Source organism: Camelina sativa, chromosome 7 (assembly GCF_000633955.1).
Source record: "Camelina sativa cultivar DH55 chromosome 7, Cs, whole genome shotgun sequence".
Lineage (NCBI taxonomy): Eukaryota > Viridiplantae > Streptophyta > Magnoliopsida > Brassicales > Brassicaceae > Camelina > Camelina sativa.
Genome location: NC_025691.1, coordinates 1950505 through 1967767, shown reverse-complemented (window position 1 = coordinate 1967767; position 17263 = coordinate 1950505). Strand labels below are relative to the sequence as shown.

General features: G+C 38.1%; 4 protein-coding genes across 9 annotated transcripts; 3 read left to right on the top strand and 1 right to left on the bottom strand.

Annotated features, from left to right (window-relative positions):
- Window positions 1511–2407, top strand: LOC104699888. Its single transcript, XM_010415288.2, has 2 exons — window positions 1511–1814; window positions 1962–2407. The coding sequence occupies exons 1-2, from the start codon at window positions 1705–1707 to the stop codon at window positions 2140–2142; spliced, it is 291 nt and encodes a 96-aa protein (XP_010413590.1). The 5' UTR covers window positions 1511–1704; the 3' UTR covers window positions 2143–2407.
- LOC104699887 (eukaryotic translation initiation factor 4G-like) lies at window positions 3383–10674 on the top strand. Of its 5 annotated transcripts, none has more exons than XM_019227374.1 (10): window positions 3383–3838; window positions 3931–4073; window positions 4214–4348; window positions 4487–4545; window positions 4624–4680; window positions 4936–6118; window positions 6469–6560; window positions 6655–9452; window positions 9908–10102; window positions 10193–10674. In XM_019227374.1, exons 1-10 carry the CDS (start codon window positions 3621–3623, stop codon window positions 10521–10523), a joined length of 5211 nt encoding a protein of 1736 aa, XP_019082919.1. In that variant the 5' UTR covers window positions 3383–3620; the 3' UTR covers window positions 10524–10674. The 5 variants fall into 5 exon arrangements, with proteins under 5 accessions (XP_019082919.1, XP_010413585.1, XP_010413586.1 ...); XM_010415283.2 differs by having other exon boundaries at window positions 4208–4348; window positions 4936–5985; window positions 6366–6560; XM_010415284.2 differs by having other exon boundaries at window positions 4936–5985; window positions 6366–6560; window positions 10193–10523.
- Window positions 10983–12206, top strand: LOC104699885 (60S ribosomal protein L37a-2-like). The gene is made up of 5 exons (XM_010415282.2): window positions 10983–11082; window positions 11275–11314; window positions 11588–11676; window positions 11761–11843; window positions 11942–12206. The coding sequence occupies exons 1-5, from the start codon at window positions 11080–11082 to the stop codon at window positions 12003–12005; spliced, it is 279 nt and encodes a 92-aa protein (XP_010413584.1). The 5' UTR covers window positions 10983–11079; the 3' UTR covers window positions 12006–12206.
- On the bottom strand, window positions 12748–14528 carry LOC104699884 (casein kinase II subunit beta-3-like). 2 transcript variants are annotated; one of them, XM_010415280.2, is made up of 5 exons: window positions 14169–14528; window positions 13866–14084; window positions 13679–13788; window positions 13406–13571; window positions 12748–13276 (listed from the first exon to the last, which is right to left on the bottom strand). In XM_010415280.2, exons 1-5 carry the CDS (start codon window positions 14377–14379, stop codon window positions 13146–13148), a joined length of 837 nt encoding a protein of 278 aa, XP_010413582.1. In that variant the 5' UTR covers window positions 14380–14528; the 3' UTR covers window positions 12748–13145. The 2 variants fall into 2 exon arrangements, with proteins under 2 accessions (XP_010413582.1, XP_010413583.1); XM_010415281.2 differs by having other exon boundaries at window positions 13409–13571; window positions 14169–14526.

Here is a 17263-nt window from a genome sequence, read left to right as displayed (position 1 = left end):
AGAGGTTTGTCCTCTGTTTGAATGAATGTTTGTTTTTTTGGATACAGTTGAAAAGCTCTCTGTTTTTTGAGCTTTACTGGGTTGTTTGTTTTTTGGTATACAAGATTTCCTTAATTCATATAGAACCCATCTTCATATGGTGTTGAAGTGGTGGTTTAACTTAGGCTAACTGGGCTCTTGTAAGTGTTAGCCTTTTTGTAACACGTTTGGTACCATCTTTGGTTTAATACAAACTCAGATGTCCAAAAAAAAAAAGGTTATGGAATGACAAATCCTGGACAACAAATTTAATTGCATGCAATAGACGACGCGAGTCTCAAACACTCGCGGGTGTCAGTTGCTGTCAGGTTACCACATATCATAGACTATGACCTTAGCTGGCGCACGGACGAGACGAACGTTATAGCATGTTCGTACCACATCAAAGATAGTTCATAGTTGGGGGCTGAATCACTCACGGGGAACAGAAGGTAGCTGTAATGGGCCCAAGAAACACAAATGAATTGGGCTTTAGTATAAAGTGGGTCATCATCATTCATCTTTTAGTGATTCCTTTTGTCGTGTTGCGAGCTTTGCCTTGTCAGATACTAGTTCGATTCCGGACAATGTGGGTCACTCTAGAACTCTGACTTGACTGTTTTTTTGTGTGGGCCAAACTAATAAATCATGTGTAGTGACGAATATGAGTTTTTTTTTTATATAAATAAAAATAATTATTTTATTTATTATACAATGAACAAAATACAAAACTAATGCAAATGATTAAAGCTTAAAATTTTATTTTTACTCCAACCATATTTATAAGTATCATCAAAATTAGTGGTTATGGAAAAATATTTAATTAAAAAACGGTTTTTAAAATTTAAAATATAACTTATCATAATCTTGTAAATCCTGAATTAAAATACATTTAAACTTGTTTCTTTTGGCTTTTAACAATTGTCAAATTTTCAAATCATGTATTCGAAAAGTCCATCGATCATGCACAATACATGATGCTGTTGGCCAAGAGATATAATAATGGAATCCGGAAAAGGAATTAGGGCAGACTCATTTGATTCCCTCGACGAATGAGGTCCACTCAACTATTCATAATTTATTAAACCAGATATATATATTTTTCAAAATCCTATTCTTCTTATAATAAAACTCGAATATTATTATGCTAGCTTATATATTTTCGTATATCTACCATCCGATAGCTTATCATGCTATATAGACTCTCGTGTTGTAGTTTACACACGCAAAATCGGGAATTAAGGAATGTATTTATAAAGAAAATGTTGTTACGTGATAGAGTGTGTGTCTATGATCACGTTTTTAGCTAGGGAGTTAAAAAGCACTCACCCTAAGCTAAGAAAACTACACTAAACACCACCGAACTTCCTTTTTTATTTTTTAATCATTGAATTATAACTTAAATCACGGATAAAATAAAAAAATGTGATGATCATTGGAAACATTTGAGTTTTACATAGGAATGAACGGTTACGAATAATAATTGATCGAGAACCACAGAAGCTATAATGGTCCGTGACACAGGCGATCAAAAAGCTGGCTTTCTATATAAGACCCAACACTCCACCATGGTTTATATATGAGCTTCTTCTTCTGTTTCTTATTCCTCCTTGAAACGTCCCATCTCTTCTTCTTGATTCCTTTAGCTGTCATCAAGAATCCGAGAACCTCGTAGCTAATATACCAATGGATTCGTATTACGTTGGGTATGTGGACAGCGAGGAGCCACACTTTCTAGAATCTTGCTCTCTTTGTCGCAAAACCCTTTCTATCAACTCTGACATTTTCATGTACAGGTACTTAATTCGTTGCTTGCGATCCAAACAAAACAAAGAACTTAACCATCAGATACTTATTTCTTCCAAGTGATTAATTAAACATTTTCAGTTTATGGTTTTGATACCTTGTTCTGATCGATTTCTCTTTCTTTTTTGTTGTTGCAGAGGAGACATGGCATTCTGTAGCCAAGAGTGTAGGCAAGAACAGATTGAGTCTGATGAAATCAAATCAAAGAGCTGGAGAAAAACGTCGTCGTCTTCCGGATCATCTCTCCGGAAATCGTCTGATCCGAAAGATTCTGTCGCCGGGGAAACCATACGGACAAAAACTCTCATCATGGCTTAATTAGTACTTATTGCCTCTTCATCCGACCTTTGTAGATTGGATGTGGAGTTTCTTAATAAAGAGAGAGAGAGAGAACAGAGAAGCCAAAGTATATTATTGGCTGTGAAGTTTTTTTTGTTCTATCTGCTTAAATTTTTGGTTCTATTTTTTACTTTTTACCACTGAGAGACGAGAAGAGAGATCTTTGTGTGTGTTTCTTGATGATTCTCTCTGTTGTTTAAAGAGAAGAAAATAATGCAAAACCGAAGTTTCTTTTACAATTCAACTGGGCTTCTCTTAAAATTACGTGGCCCAATGTGAACATTTGTGGTCTATTTATTAGATTCTCAGTATTGGGCCTTTCTCATAGAGAAGAATAGGATTACGTACATCCATCATTTTTAAGATTTTATGAGGTACTTGAACAAGTAACTCTAAGTTAATACAATTAACTTTTTTTGAAAAAGAAACTCAAGTTAATACTCTCCCCAAAAAAGCAAATTCTAAAGTAGACAATAAAGTAAACCACCTAATTGGACACATAGAGCGATCACCTAACTTTCTACTATGAGGAAAGCTTTATTATGGGTTTTAATTCTCTTGTGCCCCTATCTTAACTCCGAAATCACCTAATTATATGGACAATGCTTATATTTGTATTCAGTTGAACATAAAAAAAAATGTATGATCTGACGTATCAACATAAAAATTGAAAATTATTCATTAAAAACACATTATTTTTTTCTGTGCAAAACAATACAGATATAATGATTTCATATAATAATTCTTAAAATTTATAGCTAAATGTGAAAATCATTCTACTCACACGTGTCATAATTTGTTACATGTTATAAATTCATTATTAGCTTGTTTTATTTTTTTTAAATGTGGAAAATTCAACATTAAGTTTTTTTTGGTTATGTCAACGCAAACTTTTTCTATTCAAACGAAATAACAACAAATATCTTCCACCCTGACCTATTATAATTACATTTTTCTAAATTATTATCAAGTTTTTTTTTTTAATTAATTATTGATTAAAAAAATTTTGGCTTAAAAAGAGTTAGTTCAGTTTCTCCGCGATCGCCTGAAACCTCTATTTTGATATTTTCTTAGCATTGACCGGACAAAGTACTTTTTAAGCTACGAGATTAACTTAATTTAATCATCGATTATACCCTTAAGATTTCAGATTATTTACGATTCTGGTACTTCTTTACCATACTAGTCTTTTTTTTTTCACTAAATTTTTCCATTTTTTTTTTTTGATAATAAGGCAGGCATATTGATATTGTTGAGTTGCTCTCTCTACAACTACATTCATCTCTTCTCTCCCCGTCTTTTCTTGGTCCTATAATCATGTCCGTCCAATAAAACCCTAATTTTATCTTTTTCCATTTAGCATCGTCGTTTCACTCCATTACAGAGAGCTGTTAGAATTTTAAGCTTTGCACACACAAAAAAAAAAACAGTGTGAAGATTATTAGGGTTTGTTATAGATGTCCTACAATCAATCAAGGCCCGACAGAAGCGAGACTCAATACCGTAGAACTGGTCGATCCACCGGTAACCACCACCAACAACAACACCAACAGCAACAACACCGATCTTCTCCCGCCGCCGGTTATGGTAAGGGAGCCGGCGCTCCTCCTTCCCCTGCGCCTGCCCCTTCCCCTGCCCCTTTTGTTGATTCTTCTTCCTTGCCTTCCAATCGCAGGTTCTAATCAAATTCGATTTTTTTTTTCTTTCTTTTGTTTCATTTGGAAGGGACATGGAAATTTTGATCCTTTTATTTGGTATTTACTGCAGTTTTAAGAAGCCCAGCAATGCTCAAGGAGGAGGAGGAGGAGGGCAGCCTAGGGTGAATTTGCCACCTGTGAATCATTCTGTTTCCAAGGATGGTTTGCATCCTAACAATCACAATGGTCCAAATGCACACTCTCGCTCTCAAGGTATGATCTTTAATCCCGGATTAGCTTTTATTTGATCAAAAAGTTTTTAAATTGGATAATTTCGGATGATTTTGGTCACTGTGTGAGTGATCGGTTTGGTTTTAAGTCCAACTTATCTTACACTGTCTTGTTAGTTACAGGAGTGTCTGGTGAACCGGTTGTTGGTGGAACAACTGAATCAATCAACAGAAACAGTGGACCTATTCCGAAGGCTCCAACTTCTCAGTCTACCGCCATGACTTTCAAGAACAATGATACGCCCAACACAGCCAAAGGTAGCTCTTGTTGAATCCTTTTTTTTCTTTTTTTTTAATTTGTTGTTGTTGTCACTGAGCGTTGAAGCTTGACTAAATTCCTCTGTACATCCGTAAAGGTATAAGTTTTTTTTATCATGATTTTGTTTTTTGTGGCAGCCTCTGGAGACGCTTCTCAAGCATTTGCTTTGCAGTTTGGGTCTATTGATCTGATGAAGGTCTGTTGTTTTTCCTTCCTTCTGTTTGTTAGATTTGTCCATCAACACCTAAACCATCTGCCCTGTTGGTTTTTATAGATTCCTGCTCGAACTAGCTCAGCACCTCCGAATATGGATGAGCAGAAACGTGCCCAGGTCCACCTTGTAGTATTTTACATCTGCTGTTAATGTGATTGTTGCCTACATGAATGGTTCTTGGTTATATAGGATGGCCACTAGTCAGTGTCTCAAACTTTGGTTCTGTGATTCTAAATGCTCTGTTATTTGTATTGTGTTTTGCTGGGCTTTGGATGCTGTGATCATTTATCTCCATATAATTTAATGCCTTTTATTACATTTTGTTCTCAACTTTGCCTTTCGTTTATGACACAACCAACTATTGTTTTGCAGATGCAGCAATCTTCTGTAAGAACGGCGCCAAATGTGCCAGCTTCTGTACCCAAAAAAGATTTATCAAATAAGGTTGCAGATAATCAGTTGATGAGGAAAGAGGGGCACAATCCAACGAGTGAAAAAGCAGATATTAAAGTCCCACATATATCCCCTCCAAGTCAAACGCAGAAGTCTCCAATTACAAATATTCGCATGCCTGCTGTGCAGACACCATATCAGCATGCTCAGGTTCCTCACCCTGTACATTTCGGTGGGCCGAACATGCATATGCAGCCTCCAGTGACCGCATCCTCGTTTCAAATGCCAATGCCAATGGGATTATCTATGGGAAATTCACCTCAAATCCAGCCGCAGGTGTTCTTTCAGGGTCTTCCATCACATCCGATGCATCATCAGGGTATGATGCATCAGGCTCAGGGACATGGTTTTGCAACTCCAATGGGTGCTCAGATTCACCCTCAGTTAGGCCACGTTGGTGTGGGTTTGAGCCCACAATATCCCCAGCAACAAGGAGGAAAATATGGTGGGGCACGCAAGACGACGCCTGTAAAGATTACTCATCCTGACACACACGAAGAGCTGAGGCTTGATCGACGTGGTGACCCATATCCAGATGGCGAATCAGCGGCTTTAAAACAGCATTCTAACACACCCCCCAGATCACAGCCAGTTTCATCATTTGCTCCACGACCAGTCAATTTGGTGCAACCCTCATTTAACTCTAATACTATGATATATCCTCCGGGTTCTGTACCCTTAAACAGTGGTCCAATGTCATCTGCTCAGGCACCAAGATATCCTTTCCCAGTTATTGATGGGTCCCAGAGAGTACAAATTATCAACCAACCTGCTCATACCGCTCCACAGCATATCAGACCTGCAGCTCTGGCACATGTTTCATCTGATTCTTCTTCCTCTGTGAAAGCACGCACTGCCCAAAATGTGATGTCATCTGCCCTACCTGCTTATGCGAAGGTATCAGTGAAGCCAGCTGGGGCTTCTGAAAAGCTTGGATCACCAAAAGCCAAGTCACATGGAGAAGTTAACATTTCTCTGTCACAAAAGGACGTGGATGCAGGTTCATTGAGCTCTTCACAGCAGCCTAAACCTGGTTTTGTCTCTGTAGTACCTAATTCGTCTGCTCGGCCAGCGACTGAAATTAGAAGAGCGGAAATGGTGAGTGAGTCGATCTCAGCTGAGAATCAGACACGTAGGGTGGAATCCCCTCATAATCTGACTGAGGTATGATACTGTGTTTTGATTTTGGGTATTATTCATTTTTTCTTGTTTATTACTTGATTAAATTACTTTAATTTTTTTGGCGCTGTTTCCTCAGGATCGTGGACAGACTATGCCAGACTCTCTGGTCTCTGTTCCCGAAACAGAAACTGTTGCTGCCAAGGAAAATTCATCACTCCCAGCTANACATTTCTCTGTCACAAAAGGACGTGGATGCAGGTTCATTGAGCTCTTCACAGCAGCCTAAACCTGGTTTTGTCTCTGTAGTACCTAATTCGTCTGCTCGGCCAGCGACTGAAATTAGAAGAGCGGAAATGGTGAGTGAGTCGATCTCAGCTGAGAATCAGACACGTAGGGTGGAATCCCCTCATAATTTGACTGAGGTATGATACTATGTTTTGATTTTGGGTATTATTCATTTTTTCTTGTTTATTACTTGATTAAATTGCTTTAATTTTTTTGGCGCTATTTCCTCAGGATCGTGGACAGACTATGCCAGACTCTCTGGTCTCTGTTCCCGAAACAGAAACTGTTGCTGCCAAGGAAAATTCATCACTCCCAGCTACCAACGGATTTAAGAAGCAACTCATGGAGGTGTCTCCTACATCTGATACTCCAACGTCTGATTCAGTAGATACAAATATTGACGAATCTATGCAAGGGTCAAGCCATGCCTCATCAGAGATTTCTGGTTCTTCAACTCAAGAGAAAGACCTAAAATGTGATGAACAGACTGTTTCTGATATGGTTGTTGAAAGGTCTGTAATTTCTGATGAAAAACACGAAACAGTGTCAGGTGTGCTTGAGAAGGCACAGAATGAGGTAGATGGTACGAGCTCTGAAAACTTGGCTGAAGTTACAGATGGTACGAGCTCTGAGCTTCCACATTCTACGCATATTCAGTCTTCTACAGTTCCTCTTGGACATTCGGAAACGTCATCGAGACATCATGGTGTAGAAAATTCTGGTGATAGTTTGACCTCTGCCCCAGCTACTCTTTCAAAAGATAAATCCGCATTTGAATCGAACACAAGAAGAAATACTTCTACAAAAGGAAAGAAGAAGATAAAAGAAATCCTTCAAAAAGCAGATGCTGCAGGGACAACTTCTGATCTTTATAATGCGTACAAAGGGCCTGAAGAAAAGAAAGAGCCGTTAGAGAGCTCAAATGTTGTTCATGATGTTTCAAACCAGAAGCCGGCACCTGTCATACCTCAGGCTACTGCTGAAGCCACTGTGGATGCTGAACCAGTGAAAAATGAACCAGAAGACTGGGAAGATGCGGCCGATGTTTCTACACCAAAGTTGGAAACTGCAGATAATTCTGTGAATGCTAAGAGAAGTTCCTCAGATGAGGCCAGAGACAGCTGCAGCAATACAGAAAAGAAGTACTCCCGTGATTTCCTTCTTAAGTTTGCAGACCTGTGTACTACTCTCCCTGTGGGATTTGACCTTTCGCCTGATATTGCTAATGCCTTGATTTTTGCTTATATGGCTGCATCTCATCATGAACATGATTCTTATCCTACTCCTGGAAAGGTTATGGATCGCCAAGGGAGTAATGCTCGATTAGATCGTCGTCCTACCAATATGGTTGATGATAGATGGACAAAGAATCAGGGTTCTCTTCCAGCAGGATATGGGGGTAACGTAGGTTTCCGACCTGGTCAAGGAGGAAACTCAGGAGTTTTAAGAAACCCTCGTATGCAGGGACCGATTATGTCTAGACCGATGCAACCTGTGGGTCCTATGGGAGGAATGGGCAGAAATACCCCCGACTTATGGCAACGTGGTTCAAATTTCCAACAAAAGGGACTTTTTCCTTCTCCACATGCTCCTATGCAGGTGATGCACAAAGCTGAGAGAAAATACCAAGTCGGTACAGTTGCAGATGAAGAACAAGCAAAACAAAGGCTATTAAAGGGAATCCTGAACAAGTTGACCCCGCAAAACTTTGAGAAACTGTTTGAGCAAGTTAAAAGTGTCAACATCGACAACGCTGTTACACTTTCTGGTGTCATTTCACAGATATTTGACAAAGCCTTGATGGAGCCTACCTTCTGTGAGATGTATGCAGATTTCTGTGTACATCTTTCTGGGGCGTTACCTGATTTTAATGAGAATGGTGAAAAGATTACCTTCAAAAGATTGCTTCTCAATAAATGTCAGGAAGAATTTGAGAGAGGGGAGAAAGAAGAGGAGGAAGCCAGTAGAGTAGCCGAAGAAGGACAAGTAGAACAAACCGAGGAGGAACGGGAAGAGAAAAGACTCCAGGTGCGAAGGAGAATGCTCGGTAATATTAGACTTATTGGTGAGTTATACAAGAAAAAGATGTTGACTGAGAAAATCATGCACGCATGCATCCAGAAGTTGCTCGGGTTTAATCAAGATCCTCATGAAGAGAACATTGAAGCTCTTTGTAAACTAATGAGTACGATAGGAGTTATGATCGATCATCAGAAAGCCAAGGGCCTTATGGATGGGTATTTTGAGAAAATGAAAATGCTATCATGCAAACAAGAATTGTCGTCTAGGGTGAGGTTCATGTTGATTAATGCCATCGATTTGCGAAAGAACAAATGGCAAGAGAGAATGAAGGTCGAAGGACCAAAAAAAATTGAGGAAGTGCACAGAGATGCTGCACAAGAACGCCAAACTCAAGCTAACAGGCTTTCACGTGGACCCTCGATGAATTCATCAGCAAGAAGAGGACATATGGAGTTTAGTCCTAGGGGGGGAGGAGGAATGCTATCACCTCCAAGTGCCCAAATGGGTGGTTTCCATGGACCACCTCAAGGTCGTGGCTTTAGTAATCAGGACATTCGATATGATGAAAGGCCACCTTATGAGCCTAGGATGGTTCCAATGCCTCAAAGGTCAGTAGGTGATGAGCCTATTACCTTGGGTCCGCAAGGTGGTCTTGGTCAGGGAATGTCTAGAAGGCCTGCACTAGTATCAAACACTTATCAGTCTGATGCGACTCAGGCCGGTGGTGGAGATTATAGGCGACCGGCTGGTGGTTTGAATGGTTTTGGCTCACAAAGACCTGCAAGTCCTGTTACTCACGGACGGTCAAGTCCTCAAGAGCGGGGAACAGCGTATGTCCACAGGGAATTTGCAAGTCTGTCTCGTGCTTCTGATCCGTCACCAGAAGTTTCATCTGCTAGGCAAGTAGTACAAGGGCCATCGTCCACAGTAAACAGTCCTCGAGAAAATGCTTTGTCTGAGGAACGGTTACAAAATATGTCATTGTCTGCAATTAAGGAATATTACAGGTACTATATCTCTCCTTTCTTGCTGGTCATTTGTTACGTTCTCTGCATAGTGATCAGATACTGCCACATTTAGCATAACAGTATATGAAAACCTACGTAGGTACAGTTGGATCAAACTACAGTTGATTCGTTTTCAATTCGCACGTTTGTTTTACAAGGGCAGATTATCTGATAAAGTGTATATAGTACGTGAAGTAGGTATATTAGAATTGGTTCCTAACAAAACGGATTAATAATACTTAGGAGAGACATTGTTCCTTGTTTTGATAGAATCTCTAATAAATGGTGAACATCTGACAGGTTTGTGCGTTTTAGACCACATGTGATAGTTTAAAGTCAGTCTGTCGCTTTTGATACTGAATGAAGTGTTGTGTTGTTAGTTTCTATACTTTTGCCGTATTGTGGTCACCTATTTTTTTTTTATTGATAAGCACTTTGGTGAGTTTGTTATGCAGTGCCCGAGATGAGAAGGAGATTGGTTTGTGCATGAAAGATATGAATTCACCAGCTTATCACCCAACAATGATTTCTCTGTGGGTATCTGATTCGTTTGAGAGAAAAGACAAAGAAAGGAATCTTTTAGCAGAGCTCCTTGTTAACCTTGTGAAATCTGCTGACAACGCTTTAACCGAGGTCCAACTAGTGAAAGGGTAAGTAAACAAAGCCCCCCCCCATAAATCTCTAAGTCGCACTCCGATCAAATGGGCTTAAATAAATCTGTTGCTGTGTTGTTTACACAGGTTTGAATCTGTTTTGACAACCCTGGAGGATGCCGTAAATGATGCTCCGAAAGCAGCAGAGTTTCTTGGTAGAATCTTTGGTAAAAGTGTGACAGAGAAAGTAGTGACATTGACAGAGATTGGTCGGTTAATCAGAGAAGGAGGAGAGGAACCAGGAAGTCTAATAGAGTTTGGATTAGGCGGAGATGTTCTTGGGAGTGTTTTGGAGATGATAAAGACAGAAGCTGGGGAAGAAGCTTTGGTTGAGATTCGCCGGAGCTCAGGTCTGAGGATTGAAGATTTCAAACCTCCTGCACCTAACCGGTCTAAGATATTAGAGAAATTTACTTAGGAAAAAAAAAACACAATTGGAACCATCTTTTGAGTTCCTTTTCTTCTTCTTTTTTTTTTTTTCGTTCCTTTCTCTTAAAAGTCTTTTCACTTTTTTTAAGTGCTTCGACAAAACTAATTTGTTAAAAAAGGAGTTTCTCTATTTTATTATATAGCAAAACCTTCCAAAATATTTCAATTTTTTAGTTAACCTTTCTCTCGTATATATATAACCAAAAGTTTAAGAGCACAGAGAGCTCAATGTTCTTACAAAACCGTTATAACAAACTTGATTAAATTAGATGAGATCGGTGATATTTAGTGCAAAAAGGTTCTAGGAGGTGAACAAAAATATTCTGCAATCCATGTGAAAGGGAAAAAAAAAACAAAAAGGGCTCTTAATGTCTTAAAAGTTGGGCTTAGTTGATGGCCCATATATGATGATGGTCATAAGGCCCATATGAAGAAAATGCCCTAACATGATTCGTATATAAAAAGGGCTAAGAGTGGCCAGAGGAACTTGTTCACTAGGGTTTCTTATCTTACGGCGTGGTGTTCCCTTCCTGCTTGCTCCGAAAATGGTGAGACGCCGCCTCTCCTTTTTCTCTTGGTTGTTGCTCTTATCATCGTTGTAATCCCATAGATAGATATGTAGTCTCCTTCTGTTCTCTCGTTCGAGCTTTCGTTTTGAGATATTGCAAGTTTTGTAGTTGATCTGAGTATTCTTACATTATTCTGACTTCCTTTACTCTCTCTCTTGTCTCTTACCACAGGCGAAGAGAACGAAGAAGGTCGGAATCGTCGGCAAATACGGTAAGCTTCCTCAGTTTGATTTCGATTTGGATGGTAGAATAGGATCTGCAGTTTGCTTGCTTAGTTGTGTAGCTCATTTGGTATAATGTTTCGTAATGGAGTTTATGAATATTATTAGATTCGTTCATTTCTCATAGTGCGATGTCGATATGTGAGAGATCTGTCTTCTATGGTTTCGATTTACGTTATTGTTTTTTTATTTGGGGTCTCTGTTGTTTATTTATGTGTTGTGAGTTGTCTCTTCTTAACACATGGAATGTGGTTATGATTCAGGAACACGTTATGGTGCGAGTATCAGGAAGCAGATCAAGAAGATGGAGGTCAGCCAGCACAGCAAGTACTTCTGTGACTTCTGCGGCAAGGTAAGGGGTTCATCTTTCTCTTTTGTTTGTGATTTCCTGAATCTCTTATGTTTATTGAATGTGGATATTGATTAATGGTTGCAGTACGGAGTGAAGCGAAAGGCTGTCGGTATCTGGGGATGCAAGGATTGTGGCAAGGTCAAGGCTGGTGGTGCTTACACCATGAAGTAAGTGAATCCTGATTTTTATATATTTTGCTTTGTGTTTATTAATGATTTAGTATCTGTTTTCTGACAAGACTTTTAATCCCTTGTGTGAATTGCAGCACCGCCAGTGCGGTCACTGTTAGAAGCACAATCAGAAGGTTGAGGGAGCAGATCGAGGGTTAAACCTTGTGTGTGAATTGCAGCACCGCCAGTGCGGTCTCTGTTAGAAGCACAATCAGAAGGTTGAGGTAGCAGACTTGGTGGCTTTTATATTTTGTTTCTTCGTTTTGACAATTGAGGTAGCAGACTCTATGCTTTTGTGGTTTTGAATCAAGACTTTATTATTACATTAAGCAGTGAAGGAGGTTTTTATTCAATGTTTTAGTTGGTTTTTAACAAGTGTTCTTACGATATTTATATCCTTAACTAGCTTTTAAGGTTTGAATCAGTACTGATATCATCGAAATTCAATCCAACCTTAATGTTAAATATCTATTTTGATATAGGATTTGTTAATTGTAACTTAAACTACCAACCTTGATTTTCTTAAATACTCATTTAGGTTAATTTCGTTACAGTACTCTCTCTCGTACTAATACTTTACCGATCAATCTATATAAAGCGCCAATACCAGTGTATTTGCGCGCATTTGATGTTTTTGCTTTCTTTCCCCAATTCTGATTCTGATATAGCACTAGAACTAGACAAACGTTATAAATAACCCCTTTCAGACTTTGGGATACTTACCGACCAACAACCTATTATTACAAGTGTTGGATTATCACATTTGCAGTGCAGATAATTTCCTATACAGAAACGGTGAATAAATTCTTAAAGTTTTGATTTGTTCTAAAATGAAACTGTTCTAACCGGGATGCGCTTGTCTTACACAAACAAAATTTAGTTCTTGGTAACGATCTGGAACAAAAAGAAATTACACGCTTTTGACATATAAACTAAGAGGCTCTTCTGATTAGAAACAATTTCTGAGGTTTTACATGAAATTAGAAAGACAAATAATAATAAGCTGAGAAGGGAAACAACAGTTAAAAACAAAAATCCAACTAACCCCGATAAGCGTCTTTTCTTTTCCCTGAAAGAGCCAGGCTGTTGTGTTGCGCTTACAAGTTTTCTTGGAACTTCATTGTAGATTATTTCAAGATTCCATCTTCCAACTTCATTTTAGCTCTCATCCTCTTCTTACCCAATGATTGATGTATGTTCGTTCATTCAAACCGCAGCTATCGTTTTCCGTTGCTCATCCGGATGCAAAAACCGAGCCACTAAAAATGTATCACCATTGAGAATGCAGCGCGGTAAGCATCATGGTTTGTGTACCTTAAAACCAAAGATTTTTGGGACGTAGTTTTGAGTCGGCTTCTGCGGCTTCAAGTTCCCGTAAGTCATCAGGAACAAGTGAGGGAATGTGGTTCCAAAGTAGGCTCCATCAATATCTGCAGAAGTCATTTAAGGGAAAACGATAAGATACAATAAACACTCAAGATCATCAGAGTGTTCTCAACTGAAGCTAAAGCTTTCACTGAAATGGTAAAACCAAAATTATGAACAGAGAAAAAGGATACTGCCTTGGAATTTAGATCGTGGGTAAGATATGTCTTCGCATTTTGGGCAGTATATCTTAACAGTACTCGATCTCGGGATGTCGGATTGTCCAACAGGGAGACAAGACTGACCGCAACAGAAAACTCTCGGGCATCTCCCGAAATCACAGTTCTTGTACTTGTCAGTCTAGACAGAGAGATCAGTAACAAGAGAGAGGTCGTTAAGCAAACAACAAAGGAAGTTTAAAAAAAAGCACCAAAACGTAAACACAAGAGTAAAAAAGAAACACTAACCATTGCAGCCATTCCTTTAGTTGTCAAAATGTAACGAACATGAATAAGACCATAAAGCATCTCAGCAGCTGATTCCACCATTTCATTCTGTTCTTCCGTAAACATCTCACCTAAATCCCCCCAAAAAAGAATAAGATACTCAGGCCAAAAAGTTTCTAACTTTTAGAATGTAGTTTAACACACTTACTGTTGGAAGATTCGACATCTAAAATGAGATCAAGAGCATAATCATAGTAAGGAACTTGACCACTCAATCCACAAAGATTGAAATCATCTTGAATATAATCTTCATCGACTTCACAGAAGAAATCATTGCCTCTCAAATTACAAAACCAAGAGATCCACGATGTATCATCACCTTCCGATCCACTCACATCAGACCCTTCACTATCACTTTCAGATTCCACTGCAAGAATCATTAAGAACAATGCAAATTAAAATTAAACCTACCACAACAAAACAAAAAACCACAGATGTGAAAGAAAGAAACCATCGGGAAGCTGAGATTTAGCAGTGGCGGTAGATGTGAATGAAAAGGGATCTTTATCTTTAGAAGTGAGAACCCTAGATGTGGTGGTGGAAGCTGAAGATTTCTCTAGTTTCTTATTGAGTGCATCGTTGATTCGTTTCCGATCAATAGCTCCACCTAGGATCTCCGATCTCGACGACCCACCACCTCCTCCACTACGTTCCTTGTACATAATTCGATTCCTCCAGAACAAAAATTTTGGAGCTTTAGATTCTCAAAGTCTCAAACTTTCTCAAGCTTTGATAGAAAGGCAAGGAGAGAGACGGAGAAATCTAGGGTTTTCCCTTTTTTTTTTTTTAATTTTAATTTTTTTAATTTTAAAATTTTAAAAATTTATATCAACTTCTTTTTTGGTTACAGAGTGGAGGACAGGACATAGGAGATGTAAAGATGGTCTCTCTTTCTTGTTTTTTCTCCCACTCTTGGTTTTTTTCTTCTTTAGTTTTAGTTTTATATTTTACAATGGGCTTCTCTGATTAGGCCTTGTGTGTGTGATGATGATGATTCATTGTAAGCAAAAATAGTTGTATCGATATACTATTTGCTGAAAACTATAAAAAGGCTTCTTTACTTTTGCTTTGTTTAAATGTTGTAACTATAAAAAGGCTTCTTTACTTGGGGTATGATGAACTACTAAAAAAATGAGTTTTGGAAGTTAAAACTGAACAGGATTACTCGTCAGAATTGCGAACTTGTTAGATAGCGTGTACAATATATATGGGCCTAACTAAAAAAACTGTGATTAGCTAGAATCAGGTAAGTTGTTGCTTCCATCAAAGTCGGCCAATACTGGTCGGCCACACAATATGGGTTCCCTAAATTTAACCAAAATGAAAGGTTTTTTTCATGCATTGGTCAACAGAGCTAAAACGGAGTACTGGACAAAAGGTCATCGAATAATAAATTTATCGTGAACATCAAGGAAATTAAGTTAATGATAAAATCGGACATGAATAGCATGAACTGAACACTATTAAATATGTAGTCTAGCTAGAGTTAAATCGTGTTTCGAAGATACTCGAGTTTGTGCTGGCTGGCGTACGTGGTGCACGACTCTGCATAAAAACTTGTAATATCATGAATTATTTTGTCGCTGCTAAATACTGAAAATCAAAAGTAGCGAAACGTCGTATATTTTCTTAGCAAATCGTTTATTTTGTAAGACTCTTACAGAAGTTATGTATATTTTGGGTTCAGCATCAAATTTTTGGTCTACGACAATCGATTACAAATGCATTTATAAAGTCTCTCGATATATCTTGTATTTTCTTCGTTTTATGTGTTAAAAAAGTTTGTTGTTCTCTTTTTACTTATATAATGGAGTACACAAATTCAATTGATAAGAAAAGGACTTGAATATATATAGTGATCATTTTTGTTTACTGTATCCTATACACAAGTTTTAATTATTATTTTTTAACACTTTTGACACCCATAATCTTTGGGATCTAGAAACATTTTATATATGCAAAACGGAGACTTTGTCGGAGAAAGTAGCCATGCGGCCATGCCTCGTGACACCGACTTTTGACAATTCCCGAGTCGAGAGTTTTATATCCCAATCGTATAATATATATTTGCATTAAACGTACGCAAGGAACTAGTACTACTATTTTTCATTTCAATTTTTTTTAAAGCAGTAAACGTAAGGATCAAATAATTGAGATAGATGCAAATAAGTAAGTGAATATGTCTCTAATCACACGAACAAAAAAGGAAAAGGCAATCTACTAATACTACACGCGGGTCGGCTATAGTAAAACCATACCGGTCATAGTGTATTGGCCCACGCCGTAATGAAACTGTCTCCCTCCCCCATGAGAGATGAGACCAAGATCGCACTTACTCCATGTGATTAGCCTTGTAAGAGACAACATCATTACTTCTATATACAAAGCTAGTATCTTCTAACGAAAATTCAGTTTTAGATTCGATATTTTTTTTAATTACTATTCACAAATCACACAAAAAAAATAGATCGAAAGCTGAATATTTGTCTTATTAACTCAAATGAGTTTTTTTTCTTCGAGAAGGTAATAAAAAAAAAAATGTCAGTTGTTGTAATAGCCTAATCATTTGCATAATCGCTGAAGATATATGGTTAAAACTCTTAAATGGTTTGTTAGTAATATAGAAGAAGGAAAAAACAAAAATAGCCAAAATTAAACATATTGGTAAAACCGAATTAAATAGATCCAAATATCACCAAGGATGTTTGTATGGTATTATTCTAGAAGAAACAAACTCAAACCAATAGTAGTAATTTCAGTTATATATATTAGTAACGTTTTCATAAACTAGTAATTTACTAGTATTATTATGTTACAAACAGTAATAACGAACGATGAGCACACATCACATAATCTAGAAGAAATTGGTTAAAAATACAAAAATACTTTTTAAAAAAATGCAAAATTATTACTAGAAAGATTGTTGTTGTTGTTGTTGACGACCCGGACTTTAAATACCCCTCCAGATGACCGCACGCACGAGAAGTCATTCACACTTTTCCGTTACGAAGCTCTCTCTCTCTCTCTCTCTTTTTTCTTTTTTTTTTTAATTCCCTTAATAGCGAGTGTTTCACACGCGCCAGATCCTCCCTCTGTGTTACTTAAAAACCCAAAGAAGAAGAAGAGAAACGAAACGGCCGAATCTTCTTCATAATAAATTCCGCGAATCTGATTGAAAAAGCTCAGTCGCCGCCCTAAACTAGACTTCCCGGCGATACTCGATCGGTGGATCTCGGAAGCAGTGACGCCCGATTTGTTCGTTTCCGGCGGTAATTTACTTTTTTTTTTTTACTCTAATTCTTTCTAATGTGAATCAGTTTTTGATGATATGGATTGAGTTTTTTTTTTCTTAGCGATCGGCATTGGCGACTGTTGTTCGATCAGATTCTGATTGATTCATTCGAAAACTGTATTTGTTTTTCTGATGAGTTGTTTTTTTGGTTTTCTGATTGAAGAGATTTGGTGATTGAGCAGCGGAAGAGAGAGTCAGTGATTGAGAAGAGTGAGAGAGATGAATGATAGAGGAGGATCGTTCGTAGCAGTGAG